General features: G+C 48.4%; 2 protein-coding genes across 2 annotated transcripts in view; one reads left to right on the top strand and one right to left on the bottom strand.

The window, feature by feature from the left end:
* LOC142254739 (nuclear pore membrane glycoprotein 210-like) overlaps positions 1-878 on the bottom strand; it is a 74639-nt gene extending 73761 nt beyond the window's left edge. Inside the window, exons 1-2 of the mRNA XM_075325995.1 lie at positions 706-878; positions 390-526 (exon numbers count right to left, since the gene is read on the bottom strand). Of these exons, the coding sequence (XP_075182110.1) occupies positions 390-526; positions 706-866 (298 nt within the window). The 5' untranslated portion in view covers positions 867-878. The remainder of the gene's footprint in view (positions 1-389; positions 527-705) is intronic.
* Positions 879-10975: 10097 nt separating this feature from the next.
* LOC142254738 (cadherin-1-like) overlaps positions 10976-15187 on the top strand; it is a 61321-nt gene continuing 57109 nt past the window's right edge. The window contains exons 1-3 of the mRNA XM_075325994.1: positions 10976-11075; positions 11219-11333; positions 12734-12939. Coding sequence (XP_075182109.1) covers positions 11034-11075; positions 11219-11333; positions 12734-12939 — 363 coding nt within the window. The 5' untranslated portion in view covers positions 10976-11033. The remainder of the gene's footprint in view (positions 11076-11218; positions 11334-12733; positions 12940-15187) is intronic.

Below are 15187 nucleotides of genomic sequence, written 5' to 3'. Positions count from 1 at the left end.
CAGTTCAGACTTAGAATGGTGTTCCAAACGTTATTCCTTATTGCTGGCCACCATTAGACACAGTCTACCTGCTGGTCACCACTAGGCACAGTCTGTCTGTTGGTCACCATTAGGCGCAGTCTGTCTGCTGGCCACCATTTGGCCCAGTCTGTCTGCTGGCTACCATTAGGCCCAGTCTGACTGCTGGCTACCATTAGGCCCAGTCTGTCTGCTGGCTACCATTAGGCCCAGTCTGTCTGCTGACCACCATTAGGCCCAGTCTGACTGCTGACCACCATTAGGCCCAGTCTGTCTGCTGGCCACCATTAGGCACAGTCTGTCTGTTGACCACCATTAGGCACAGTCTGTCTGCTGGCCACCATTAGGCACAGTCTATTTCTAGTGCTTACCTATCTCCTCGGCAATCACTACAGTGGTCTGACGCTTGGGCTGCTCTGATTTGGATGATAAGACGGCTTTCTGGGAGCACAGGGTGTCGTTCTCAAATATTGGTGTAACTGAGATGATCTCAGGGTGGTGAACGTTCCTACAGGTAACACATCACATTAGGAATGGCACATTTTGGCACTTAAACCTCGCATTATAACCACAAGACTTGTGATGAGAAGACCATGCAGAGGTTGTTGGCACAAGTAGGGTACATTGGTTATACCTCGAATAGCCCCCCTACACCTCTGCCAAACAACTTAGAAGAATATGACTCACCAGGTATAGCATCCTCCGCCAGCCTCAATGGTAAAAGGGACCTCCAACCCCGGGAAGAAGGGCAGGAGAACTTTAGGAACGGACAACTTGGAGGCCTCGGTGGTCAGGAGCAGAATGATGAAGAGTCCGGCGTACAATGCCATTGGCACGTGGACTCTCATTTCTCCAGTAATCAGTAAAAGCTTCAAAAAAGGATCAAAAGAAGCTTAAAATGAGCAATACAATAAGAAGTAAGACCTCATTCAGACCTCAGGGGTATCTTTGGACATGAAAAAGGGTCCTATCTTCAGTGTTTTTGGATCAGATACTCATCAGGGCCTGGTCAATGTGTGGCATATTCATACAAGACATATCCTTTGTGGCTCACCATATGGCCGCCTCCAGCGGCAAATGTGTGATCTTGGCCAATAGTTACCCCTAAACGTTTTATTTTCTATTATTTCGCAATTTTTAATTCTCCTACACCCACCGGCATGAAACCCGTCGTCCTCGCTGAGCGATGCGATCAGATTGACAGTTGGGCTGGGACAGTCCATTCAACACATGGAAAATGGTACGTTCCAAAACAAAAAGTGTCTGCATCCACAAGAGCCAATCATATTTTGAATTGAACTGGTGAAAGCAATCTGATTGGCTGCTGTGCAAAGCACAAGGGTCTGATGTACAAAACAAGAGGGAAGTCACTGCAGCCCTTTTGCAAAATTGCAATATGTTGTGAACTGTCACCACATACATGTGTGATCCCCTCATTGTGTCCTGGCTACACCCCACAATCAGCCGCAAATCTCCCAAGATAAGCAGTTCCCTGTGAGTTGTGTCTGCCCCTGATGCCAGCAGAAAGAAGTTCCAGGGGGTATATCTGTGCTGTTTCTATTTGTCTTAGTTAAAACTGTTATTTAATGTTTTTCATGCCTGTCTCTGCTGCCATCTACTGGTCAGACTTTTCAGCTCCTCTGTTTCTTTTGCCCAGCCCATGGGAGTGTCTGATGACCCTCTTGCATCACTTCCTGGGATGTTCATTCCAGCCAGAGCTTTTGTGAGAGCAAGATCCCTTATAGGAGCTACTAGAAGCAAAGTCTTCTGACCACGTAGTAGCTTCAGAGGCAAGCATCACTGGAAGATTTCAATGCCTGGTACTTGGATTACTGCACTCTGCATGTCCTAACCTTTGGAGAAATAAACCACCATTGTTTCATCTCAGCACGTGCATGTTTCACTCTGGAGCGCTCTGGTCCTGTCTGCCCCACCTATAGGAAAAACGAAGGTAAGACTCTCACAACCTCTCACAACTACGCACCTTCCATCGCCTTTAAGTGGGGACAGAACAGTCAGAAGACTGCTTAAGAGCTCAATACCCCGGCTACAGATCCCTAAGAGCCCTGTAACTTCCCCTGTAATCTGCCTAACAACAAGCCTTGTGCACTAGTCTGCCTGCACAGTGCATGCCTGGACAAGCCTAAGGGGAAGCTCCCATCTGCCACGTCCTGTGTCACCTCTGCTTGCATTGTAAAGGGACAGTTTATGCACCTGCTGTTTCTCTCTTGCTGTACTCCTTCTATAGACTTGCAGTACATTATACCCCATTACTGCACATCGCTGCACTGCGAACCCCAAGTTTTACTGAAGACACCTTGGGAATCTCATCAGGGAGTCCTTGCAGAGCTGCACAACGATTTTTGGACCCCTATTCAAAAGTCAAGTTTCTTAAAGAGACAGTACACCTTAAATCAAAATGGCTGAAAAAGACCTTGGACAGTTCCCCACTGCTGAAACAGAGCAAATACAATCTGATACTGTCCATTATGAAGCCCAGGAGGCAGAGCCCACGCTTTCAGCAGACCAAGTTGTCCGACCGAAGCGCTTTTCCAAACCCACGATAAAGGCAACTGAAAACTATCACACTATGAAAGATGAGTCATGTGAACACCTGGAAGAACAGTGGGAACGAGTCACCTATTACATGCCAAGACTTGAATCCTCATCAGGTGATGCCGCATGCTTACAAGCCGCTCTGGAACGGCTGAACACAGCTCATGAAAGATACAAGAGACTGTCAACAAGGTACATTACCTTTCTAAAAGACTCTAAAATTGATGAAGCTCTTTCAGACCTGAGCAAGGCAGAAGAGGTAAACAAGGAAAGAGATGCCAAGGTGCAAGATGCCATAGACAAGGCCGAACACCGTATCTCTCACCAGCAAGAAACCAGATCACACCGATCAACCTCATCTAGACGTTCCTCTCGGTCATCCGGGTCATCATCCTCAAGAAGCTCAGCCCTGAGTGACAGGATACTAGAGGCCCGCATAAGAGCAGAGGAATCCAAGGTTAGACGTTCCTTCACAGAAAGAGAAGTAGAGGAAGAAGCCAAAAGGGCAGAAGCAGAAGCCCTTGCAAAAGCAGAAGCCGCTAAAGCAGAAGCCCTTGCAAAAGCAGAAGCCGCTAAAGCAGAAGCCCATGCAAAAGCAGAAGCTGCTAAAGCAGAAGCCAAAAAGGGCAGAAGCGGAGGCTCGGATAAAGATTCTTCGGTCACAGATGGAAGAGGAAGTTGCGCTAGCTAAAGTGAGACTACTTGAGCAAGCATTGATCCAAGGTCCTGATCCAGCTGACTCGCCACCACTGGAAGCAGACAATCCAGTTGATCGCACAAGAGACTATGTACTGAATCAGTTACCTGTAGCAACCCCGGTTTGCAGTACCGTCCAAGCCGACAACACCGAAACCTCCAACTTACCTCTACCAGTGCCAGTGCCACCTAAAGCACCCGAGCAAATTAATAACAGTCACCAAGAGGTGCCCTCTCAAACACAGCCACCACAGCAAGATGGCAACCAAGTGTTTCCTGACCCACTTCCACAGCTCAAGCAGCGGTCATCAGAATCTACAGAGGCTAAACCACAGCTCAACCCTGCAGCAACGTCATTCTACCCGGGAACATCTCATCCATTCACGCCAGGCAGCCCATACGCCCCAGGGGCATCACGAGTCGTCGTGGCAACAAGTGGTGAGAAATCAGATATGTCTGAGTTTGCCAGGTTCATGATGAGCAGAGAGCTAATCAACACTAGTCTCACGACATTCGATGATCGTGCAGAGAGCTACAGGGCCAGGAAAGCAACTTTCAAGGCAGCCATCGCCAATCTCAACTTCACTGCGGAACAGGAGCTCGACCTCCTGATCAAGTGGTTGGGCCCAGGCTCTACAAACCGTATCAAGAGCCTCAGAACCGTCTATGTGGGACAAGCAGAAGCAGGTCTCGCTGCTGCATGGCAGAGACTGGAACGCACCTTTGGCAGCGCAGAAGCAATAGAGAAAGCCCTATTCAAGAGACTGCAGGACATCCCAAAGATCAACCTTAAAGAAGTCCCCAAGCTTCAAGACCTAAGTGATCTGCTCATGGAGCTGGAGCTCGCCAAAATAGATCCTCGTCTGTCTGGGCTGTGCTACCTGGATACAGCCCATGGAGTGAACCCAATCGTGGTGAAGCTGCCATACAGTCTGCAGGAGAAATGGGTAACGTCAGTCTCAAGGTACAAAAGAATGAATGACGTCACCTTTCCCCCATTTATTCAGTTCTGCAAGTTCATCGATGAGCAGGCCCAGATGAGGAACGACCCCAGCCTCGACTTCCTAGAGTTCAACACTTCGGCAGCCGCAACATCATCATCAAGGTATGAAGGTGCCATACACAAACGCAGAGACATTAAGAACACTGTGAGTGTCAGGAAGACTGAGCTACCATCACCTGCAGCACCCACAGATAAACAGCACATCTCATCACGAGATAAGTCTGTCAATCAAGAATGCCCCATACATAAAAAACCGCACTCACTGAACAAGTGCAGAGGGTTTAGATCCAAAACCCTACAGGAGCGCAAGAAAGTCCTCACAGAGCTTGGGATCTGTTTCAAATGCTGCGCATCACTTGAGCACATGGCCAAGGACTGTAAATCCATTTTCAAGTGTGAGGAGTGTCATAGTGAAAAACACGTTTCAGCCATGCACCCAACCCAGCTAGCTAGAGACACACCGGCTGCAGTCACCACCACTCCCACTCCAAGTCATGGCGGGGAGTCCAAGAATCAGACTGACACCACCACAGCCATCTCCTGCTCATGCTCAGAGGTATGTGGAGAGGGCCAAACACAGAAATGTTGTGCCCGAATATGCCTCATCAAGGTTTATCCCGAGGGACATCCAGAAAAGGCAATGAAGGTGTATGCCATCATAGACGACCAAAGCAACCGGTCCCTAGCAGGAACCAAATTCTTTGAAGCCTTCGGAATTAATGGACCATCAGAACCCTACACCTTGAACACCTGCTCAGGTCGCATTGAGACTAGCGGCAGAAGAGCCCAGGGATTCATTGCTTCTCCTATCAATGGGAAGACTGAAATACCTCTACCAACGCTCGTTGAATGTGACCAAATACCCAGCCACAGGAATGAAATTCCTACCCCAGAAGCTGCATTTCATCAACCACACCTAAGACACCTCGCTAGAGTTATCCCACCTCTGGACAATAACGCAGAGATTCTACTCCTGCTCGGCAGAGACAATCTAAGGGTACACAAGGTGCGACAGCAGTGTAATGGGCCTGACTATGCACCATACGCCCAGAGACTGGACTTGGGATGGGTAGTCATAGGAAATGTGTGCTTTGATCGATCAGAAATTGATTCCTTCAAGACTTATGTGCATGGAGATGGGCGCACAACCTGCTTAAAGCCATGTCCTCATCACTATGGAGTGAAAGAGAAGTCTCCAGACACAACACAGCTACCTGACATCGCTTCTTCTCTGCATATCGACAACTTGGGAAGATCAGTCTTTCTCACAACCAAGGACGACGATAAAGTAGCCTTGTCAGTAGAGGACAGAGAATTCATCGGAATAATGGACTGTGAGTTTTCTAAAGACAAAACCAACCATTGGGTCTCTCCATTACCCTTCCGATCTACCAGGGTAAGACTCCCAAACAACCGAGCTCAAGCTCAGACCAGATTTAACTCTCTTCAGCGTTCTATGAGCAGCAAACCTGAAATGAGAGAACATAGCGTTGCCTTTATGGACAAGGAAGTCCGCAACAACCTAGGAGAACCCGTACCAGCTGAACTGAATCCAGCAGATCACGCAACTAGACCTATGTCTATAAGTTCCTTTGCTAACTCTTCTTGGCTTACAGGTCCAGAGTTCCTGCTGAGACAGTCAGAAGAAGGTGTCCAGGAAGCCTTCAGCATCCTAGATCCAGACAACGATCCAGATGTCCGAGCTGAAGTCAATACCCTGGCCACCAGTGCAGAAAAAACTTCCAACCTCAGTTGCCAACGTTTTGAACATTTCTCCAGCTGGATGAGGCTCGTCAGGACTGTCGCTAGGTTAGTGCATATCGCCAGATGCTGTCGTACTGACCTTAAAACCAAAGACTGTCATCGCTGGCATGTCTGCCACAAAGCCCTTTCTGCTGAGGACATCTCCCATAGCGAGTCCCTCATAATACGCCACCTCCAACAGAGTGAATTCGCCATAGAATGGAAGTGTTTATACAACAAACAGCAGATTCCATTAAGAAGTCCTCTCGCCAATTTAAACCCAGTCATCGACAGTTTCGGCTTACTGAGAGTTGGTGGTCGTTTAAATCAGGCTCATCTTGGAGTTGCAGAACAAAATCCTCTCATCATTCCCAACAAACACCATGTTACAGTCTTGCTGATCCGACACCACCATGAAAAGACTGAACACCAAGGCAGGCAAATTACAGAAGGTGCTTTACGGTCTGCAGGCCTCTGGATTATTGGAATTAAGAGACGTGTAGCACAAATACTACACGATTGTGTGCACTGTCGTAAAGCGAGAGGAAAACAACTGTACCAGCAAATAGCTGACTTGCCTACAGACAGACTTTCCACAGAGCCACCTTTCACCTACGTGGGCCTAGACGTTTTCGGACCATGGATGGTGTCCACACGAAGAACTCGCGGAGGCCAAGCAAACAGCAAGCGGTGGGCTGTGTTATTCACCTGCATGAGTGTTCGAGCCGTTCACATTGAGGTGTTAGAGTCCATGGATACCTCCAGCCTAATCAACGCCTTGAGAAGGTTCCTTGCCATCAGAGGACCAGTGAAACAGCTGAGGTCTGACCGTGGAAGCAACTTCGTCGGTGCATGTAGAGAACTGAACATCGACACCAAACCTATCCAAGATCAGCTGGCAGAGAAAGGTTGCACCTGGATCTTCAATCCCCCTCACAGTTCTCACATGGGAGGCTCCTGGGAGAGGATGATCGGGATTTCACGCAACATCTTGAACTCCATGCTAATGGACGTCAATTCCTCAAGACTCACACATGAGACTCTAGTCACTCTTTTAGCTGAAGTCTCAGCCATTATCAATTCAAGACCCCTTGTGCCGGTGACCATGGATCCAGAAACACCAACCATATTAACTCCTACTATTCTCATTACCCAAAAAACTGACAACGCGGTAATGCCCAGCGGAGAGTTCACCCACGCGAACACTTATCAAAAACACTGGAAATGGGTTCAATACTTGGCTGACTACTTCTGGAACCGATGGAGGAAGGAATACCTCACCATTCTTCAAGGAAGAAAGAAGTGGCGACATCCCAAGCCGAACCTCAAGGAAGGAGACCTAGTCCTTATGAAAGATCAGACCACAGAAAGGACTGACTGGCCTATGGGACTAATTACTAGGATACTGCCTAGTCAGGACGGCAATGTTCGGAAGGTGGAGCTAAAGGTCATCAGGAAAGGTGAGACGAAGACCTTTGCAAGGCCAATCCACGAACTTGTTCTGCTTTTGCCCATAGAGAGCGACCCTACAGGATGAACGCTACCGGACCTGAACTTTGAGCCATCCTTCTTGTTTTGGACTCAATTGAGCTTGTTTTTGCATTTAACATGCCTTTCCTTTCAGGTTGTATTATGGACTCAATAGTGAAATCCCCAAAGTGAATTTCAGACGGGGAGTGTGCTGTTTCTATTTGTCTTAGTTAAAACTGTTATTTAATGTTTTTCATGCCTGTCTCTGCTGCCATCTACTGGTCAGACTTTTCAGCTCCTCTGTTTCTTTTGCCCAGCCCATGGGAGTGTCTGATGACCCTCTTGCATCACTTCCTGGGATGTTCATTCCAGCCAGAGCTTTTGTGAGAGCAAGATCCCTTATAGGAGCTACTAGAAGCAAAGTCTTCTGACCACGTAGTAGCTACAGAGGCAAGCATCACTGGAAGATTTCAATGCCAGGTACTTGGATTACTGCACTCTGCATGTCCTAACCTTTGGAGAAAATAAACCACCATTGTTTCATCTCAGCATGTGCATGTTTTCACTCTGGAGTGCTCTGGTCCTGTCTGCCCCACCTATAGGAAAAACGAAGGTAAGACTCTCACAACCTCTCACAACTACGCACCTTCCATCGCCTTTAAGTGGGGACAGAACAATATCAGCAGTTTATTTTCCTCTTCCCATGGATGGATGCCCAGCCGAGCACATGGATGGATGCCCAGCCGAGCACATGGATGGACTCCCAGCCGAGCACATGGACATGGGTGGATGCCCAGCTGAGCACATGGATAGATGCCCAGCCGAGCACATGGACATGGGTGGATGCCCAGCTGAGCACATGGATAGATGCCCAGCCAAGCACATGGATGGATGCCCAGCCAAGCACATGGATGGATGCCCAGCTGAGCACATGGATAGATGCCCAGCCAAGCACATGGATGGATGCCCAGCCAAGCACATGGATGGATGCCCAGCCAAGCACATGGATAGATGCCCAGCCAAGCACATGGATGGATGCCCAGCCAAGCACATGGATGGATGCCCAGCCAAGCACATAGATGGATGCCCAGCCAAGCACATGGATGGATGCCCAGCCAAGCACATGGATGGATGCCCAGCCAAGCACATGGATGGATGCCCAGCCAAGCACATGGATGGATGCCCAGCCAAGCACATGGATGGATGCCCAGCCAAGCACATGGATGGATGCCCAGCCAAGCACCTGGATGGATGCCCAGCCAAGCACCTGGATGGATGCCCAGCCGAGCACAGGGATGGATGCCCAGCCGAGTACATGGATAGATGAAGACGTAGGCCCAACGCTAAAATCTGGAAGGTGGAGGAAAAGAAAAAGACACTTTGGGAAGTTTAAGTCCAAGGACCTAAAGCACTGACCTCTAACCTCCCGGAAAATGGGCCCCTAAGGGTCCAATTTTGGCAACTATCTAATCTGTATGGGGTGTCTAAATTAGCCCCTCATGTTGGTAGGAAAAAAGGATCGGGCTGTTTTATTTCAACATGCCCAATCCTTTCACTTTCAGGGAATATAAGCCACCATCAGAGGGGTATAGGAGCAGTTTATTTTCCTCTTCTCATGTTAAACACTTGGATGGACGTGTACATGTATAGAGGAGTCGGGAAATATCTTGAGGGAAGAGGACGGGTAGGTGGCACCCATGCAATCTCAAGCTCCAGGGACCAACATACTTGACCTATAGTGTTGACCCACAATCTCCCACCATGGCAGATCCACCTCTGCTAGATATAATTACAATTGCACTTCTTGCTGTCCTTTCAGCACTGGGGCAGATATATCATTGGTGCAACTGTAAAGTGCCAGGGAGGGGCAGTCGTGGGTGAAGGTTACAGTCCTCAACCCACCCCCGACACAGTACAGACACGGGGTACAGAGTGGTGTATGGAGTGGGTGTGGAGGTATTTCCTGCTTGGAGCTGCTCTTCTGGGGTTTCATCCAACTTCTCTGGATCCCGTTCACTACAAACGGCATCACACGCCGCACTTTCAATAACGAGTCCACCACCGGTTAAAACCGTAACAACTTTACTGTAACATCTTTTGATACACAGCTTCCACTTCTTAAAGGCATTCTTTATACCAAGATCTTCCACGGGGATTTCTTCCCTCACAGAACCCGGCTCTTTAGCTATGGCCACCAAGGGGGGAGGGACGGGCACTCTATCTTCTTCTGTACAAGCATTCTGGCTCCGTTCTAACAAGAGGACATCTAGAACCCTTTGTTCCCGCCAGGTCAGGGGACCCTGCCAGTCAAAACTGGCCCAGTCTACTGTCCACACTACGAACAGCAGCCGGCCTAAGAAGGGACACTCTTCTCTTTTCCTCTGTTTTACTGGAATTACGCTGTGTAGCTGAGGGGTTCTCACTTTTCTTCAGTCCACTCTTTACTCTCTGTCTCTTTCTGTCTCTGCCTGGATCCTCCGCACCACACTACTCCACTCTGCTCTCTCTTGTCACTACTACCTATCTCTCTTGTACCAGGAAGCTCCTTTTCCTATTTCTCCTTTGTGCTGGGGACTGCCCTCCTTTTAACCCATGCTGTCCTGTCACTCCCTTACATACCCTTACACTGTGGGACCAGGGACCCAGTGACACCTAGTGGCGGCCGGACAAATTATACAGGGGAAACTCAACATTACAGTACATCACTATCATATTTCACTAAAATACACCAATTTGTCATAGCATCTTTGCTTGTCCTATGACATTCTTCAGGGATGATAGGGCACTGGACACCCTCTTACACAACCTAGGACCCCAAGAGGAAAGGGGGCCCATGTCTACCTCCAAAGCAGGTGGAATTATGCATTTTTATGAGCTCTTGCGCACCAAAGGGCTATAGATTGTTCTTGTACAAGCTGCTAAAGGTCCAAAGGGGGTTGCAAAAAACGTTAATCTTTTGTGGTGCCGCACAACTCCACTCCGGTCTGGCCGATTCCTTTGGTCTGGTCACCTTCAGTGTGGTCTGGCTCCTTTTGTACTTTCTAAGCTATGACATCACAATTCACGCCATGATGTCATCACCAAATCAGCGCAGGAATGCCGAAAAAAATGTCACACACCAAGGACCTCCCCAGTGAAGACCACATCTGTGACTGTCCTGAAAGGAGACCTTATCCGATTCTGGCTGTATGGGGTTGACCAGTGAAGAACCGGCAAGTATAATTTTTTTTTTCCCACCATTTCTTGGCCAAATTCGAGTGATACCACATTTTAGAAGTTCGGCCCGTCACTGATAACGTTTATTATAAAGTTGTAAAACTTTTCCTCCTGCAGTAGTTGTTAGGACGTCCTTGACTTTCAGGATCTACATGCGTATCTAAGCTTTTGGCTCAGCTTTTCGGGACATCTGGAAATTCTTCATCCACTGGAGGCAATGGTGACCACTCCCTGCGTGATGATGAGGGGGAGAAAGAGGAGGGTTTGACTGGACACTTCTATTTTTTACCCAAAAGCTGCAGCAGACAAGAAGTCTGAAAACTCGGGAACAATGAGATTGAGTCACCTGGCGTTTCTGATCCTCCTTGGGAAGGTAAAAGACCTTATGTGGGTAGAAGAAGAGGGGTCTATTGGGCGCTCACTAACCATATCGCCTTTTGGGGTGGGACTGCAAGTTCCAGCATGCTTGCAAATCCAGTGCAATTACCAAAGTTACAGTTGGTCTTCATTTTGTAGGTGTCCCTGGTGGTCTCGGGGGACCTGGAACAATGCGTGCCCGGATTCAGCGAGGAGCGCTACGCTTTTACCGTGCCCCGTAGGATCCTGGAGAGAGGACGAGCCGTCGGAAAAGGTAAAAGTTCTGCAAATGCGTCCTGGATTCTACTATACAGGTAACAAGCTGTGGATATAAGGAGTGCAATAGCATCTAGAGTAACAGATGGTGACTTTTTAATAAGAAAACCGCTCACCTGGAATGGTTGTGAGACTCACAATCAGTATAGAGACATACAACAGCTGCAGCCGATCCCACGCGCTAAGGGCAGACGCAAGATAATCGTGGTATACTCCGCGCTGCTGTCCAAATAAACACTCCAAATAATAGATGCAATGTGGATGTGGATAAAAACTTGTTTTTATCGGTGGATTTTCCTGAGAAGAAGAGGGGATATCTCTTCGAAACGCGTAGAATAAACCATCCACATTGCTTTTATTATTTGGAGTGTATCTTTGTATAGCAGTGCGGAGTATACCACAATGATCCTGTATTTTGTCATAGATTCTGCTATGTCAGCCGACATTTAAAGGGGTGGCACAAATTGGGGGTCTCTTTGTCACACTGCCGGTAACCATGTCCGCACCCATCAATGGGATCTTTCCTCCTATGATCAGCTGATGTCATCTGCTTAGTGCCTAACCTGGGGGGCAGTATAAAGAATGCCCCCCTCCGCCACTGCTCTCGGCATGAGCGTGTACCCATTTTGCTCAGGGTGCTCCTTTAAATTGGTGCCGTTGCACATCTACAACCATATGTACAGAGCTACGTGTATGAAGTGAGGGCTGTGGAGGTCCTAGGAGTTGGCCCTTTTATTAAAATCCCAGAAAATGCTTTAAATTCAGTCTGTTGTACTCTGTTATCAGCCATTATAATGTAACCCAATGGGATGAGTCACGGAAAGTCTGGAAAACTCATGCTGTCCATGATCGAATAGCTTTAGTGCTGGGGTCCTCCAGGATCATATACATATATATGACTATTAGCAGTTTTAGTGCCCCACCCCCCCTTAAAGGGGTGTTCCATTTTCTAAACCATCAATTTATTATTGTGGGGGTCCAACCTCTGGGATCTCCCCACACCAATCCTGAGCATGAAAATGCAGCATTGTGCCCCCTTCCCATGTTCCCCGCACGATCACACTCACACCCACTTGCAGCTGACCATACACTAATTTTGGCAGCCCTTTTGGCTCATCTGTGCAATATACCATCACTATCTTGCAGGGATATACATCTGTCCATCTCACTAATAAATTCCACAGAAACCTCAGAAGGAAATCACTCAAATTCCAGAGTTCTCCAGATCGGGATATAATACACTTCAGTTAATGCTGAGACTCGCTGGCCGGTTAAGCGAGGTTGCATTTTTTTATTATTTGCCGTAAAAGAACCATGGAAGCAGAAACATATTAGAGGTGCAAAGAGGGCGTCATTATCATGACAAGATATTAATAAAAATGTTTTTATTGTTTTTAGTGACCTTTACATCCTGCTCCGTTAATAACCGGGCGCTGTACTCGCCCGAGGACACCCGCTTCAGGGTGTTCCCCGACGGTAAAGTGACGGTGAAGAGGTCGATCACCCTCCACGACGGATCTGTCAGTTTTGTGCTGAATGCATGGGATGTCGACGGAAAGCGCCACTCCGTGCCTATGTTCTTGTGGAATGAAAGAGAACAACAGGTATTGTCAATTCTTATTAAAAAAAATTACAAAAATGGACATATAAAATCCACCATAGTCCTGGTTTACGCGTTTCGAGGCTACCTGCCTCTTAGTCATAACCTCGAAACGCGTAAACCGGGACTATACAGATAATTTACTCTGAAACACTGCTGCGTTTCATAGTCTCCATACTTTGAATTGACGGCCAATTTCTCCTTGCCCCTCTCCAGCTGACTGACAGTTCCCTCCCTGTGTATATTTCTAAAAAGAGACCTGTCAGTCATACCGGGCTTCAATCATGTAGTCAAGTAAACACATTATTTATAGTGAGCAGTAAACAAAACAGTTTTTTTACTGCCCATAATAATATAGGGTTAATATTACTGCACAGGGGCAAGAAAGCGCTTCGGTCTGAGCCGTTGTGCCTGAAGTCTTTTTCCAGCCCTCCTAAACAAGAGAACCATCATTAGTTGATGGAGGATGACTGCAGCAGAGGGGAAAGAGCGCTTGCAAGGGGCATGGGTTGGCCACACTAGAGGAGGTGTCATGGCTGTGTCTCTCCATTATGAGCCTAGTGACAGATTCAGGACTTGAGTCTCAATATTTAATGTGTTTCCTTTCCTTTGGAAGTCGTAGGCTTAACCACTTAACGACCGGCCGATTTTTCGCTTTCCGTTTTTTTTTTTCGCCATTCTTTTTCTGAGAGACATAACTTTTTTAGTTTTCAGTCAATATGGTCATGTAAGGGCTCATTTTTTGCAGAACGAGCTGTACTTTTTAAATTAAACCATAGGTTTTACCATATAGTGTACTGGAAAACGGCAAAAAAATTCCAAATGCAGAAAAATTGCAAAAAAAGTGCGATAGCACTATTGTTTTTGAGATATTTTATTCACTGTGTTCACAGTATGCTAAAACTGATGTGTGGGTGTGATGCCTCAGGTCAGTGCGAGTTCGTAGACACCAAACATGTATAGGTTTATGTCGCAGGCGGAGGAGGGGACGCTGCGCTCACCCACTGCTCGGGTCCGGCTGCTGCTGCTAGGTGGCTCGAGCGATGGGCCGGATCCCGGGGACTCGAGCAGCATTTCTCGCCCGTGAGTGAAAGGGGGTGGTTTGGTTTAGGGATATTGTCCGTGACGCCACCCACGGTTGTGGTGAGGTTTTGACACCACCGCTGCTCTGGACGGGGATCCCGGGAGCGATGACAGGGAGCAGCTTGGATGTTGGTTCTCCCCTCCGTGGGTAGGGGGGTTGGGTTCCCAGGGCCCCGGTGAGGGGTAGGGATGGATGGCAGGCGGGTTACGGGCCTGGTGAGGTGCAGGGTCGCGGGGGCAGCGCTGTGCCGCACGGCACGGTGGTACTCACTCAGCCAATGATGAATGCAAAGTCTCCGGTAAAACAAACTGCTGGATGGACGGGTCCCACAGACGGCTGCGGTGTTTTTCCCCTGACCCCAGGTTGGTAGTGTAAGTCCTTTCCTTCCCCTTCGTGTACGCTCCTCCTGCACTCCGGTTTCCAGTTGGCTCCCCGGTTCGGTACCGGACGGGCCACTACCCTGTCCCGGCTACCTACGGTTCCACCAAGACTGTCTTCCCGACTCCTGCAGACGGCCACTACCGTCTGCCTCACTGGCTACACGAGGGACCTAGGCTCCAACCTAGGCCCCAGTCTGCGTCTGCCTCTCTGCAGACCTCCTCTCTCTTCCTCTGCCTGGACTTGTCTGAGCTGGTTTTTGCCTCAGGCCAGCTAGACTCCTCGGTGGGCGTGCTTATCTGCTTGACTCCGCCCACCTGGTGTGTCTGTCTGAACCCGAGGGAAGAAATCAGGTCTCACTGAGGATGACTGCTGTGAACTGCTGGGGGTGGGGGTGTGTGTGTGTTGTTACCTGTGGCCCCTGGCTTGTCCAGGGCGCCACATTTACTTTTATATAAGGGGTTAAAAAAAATTCGGACGTTTGTCTGAAAAAAGTGGCACACGTTTTACGCCATATTCCCTGACCCGTAGCGTTCTCATTTTTCGGGAGCTATGGCTCAGTGATGGCTTATTTTTTCGACTCGAGCTGACGTTTTTAACTGTACCATTTTTGCGCAGATGCTACGTTTTGATCGCCTGTTATTGCATTTGGCGCAAAAGTTGTGGCGACAAAAAAGGTCATTTTGGCGTTTGTAACTTTTTTGCCGCTACGCCGTTTACTGATCAGATTAATTGATTTTATATTTTGATAGATCGGGCGTTTCTGAACGTGGCGATACCAAATGGGTGT

Source organism: Anomaloglossus baeobatrachus, chromosome 10, assembly GCF_048569485.1.
Source record: "Anomaloglossus baeobatrachus isolate aAnoBae1 chromosome 10, aAnoBae1.hap1, whole genome shotgun sequence".
Taxonomy (NCBI): Eukaryota; Metazoa; Chordata; class Amphibia; order Anura; family Aromobatidae; genus Anomaloglossus; species Anomaloglossus baeobatrachus.
Note: the sequence above shows the minus strand (reverse complement) of the source record. Positions and strands in the feature narration are given on the sequence as shown.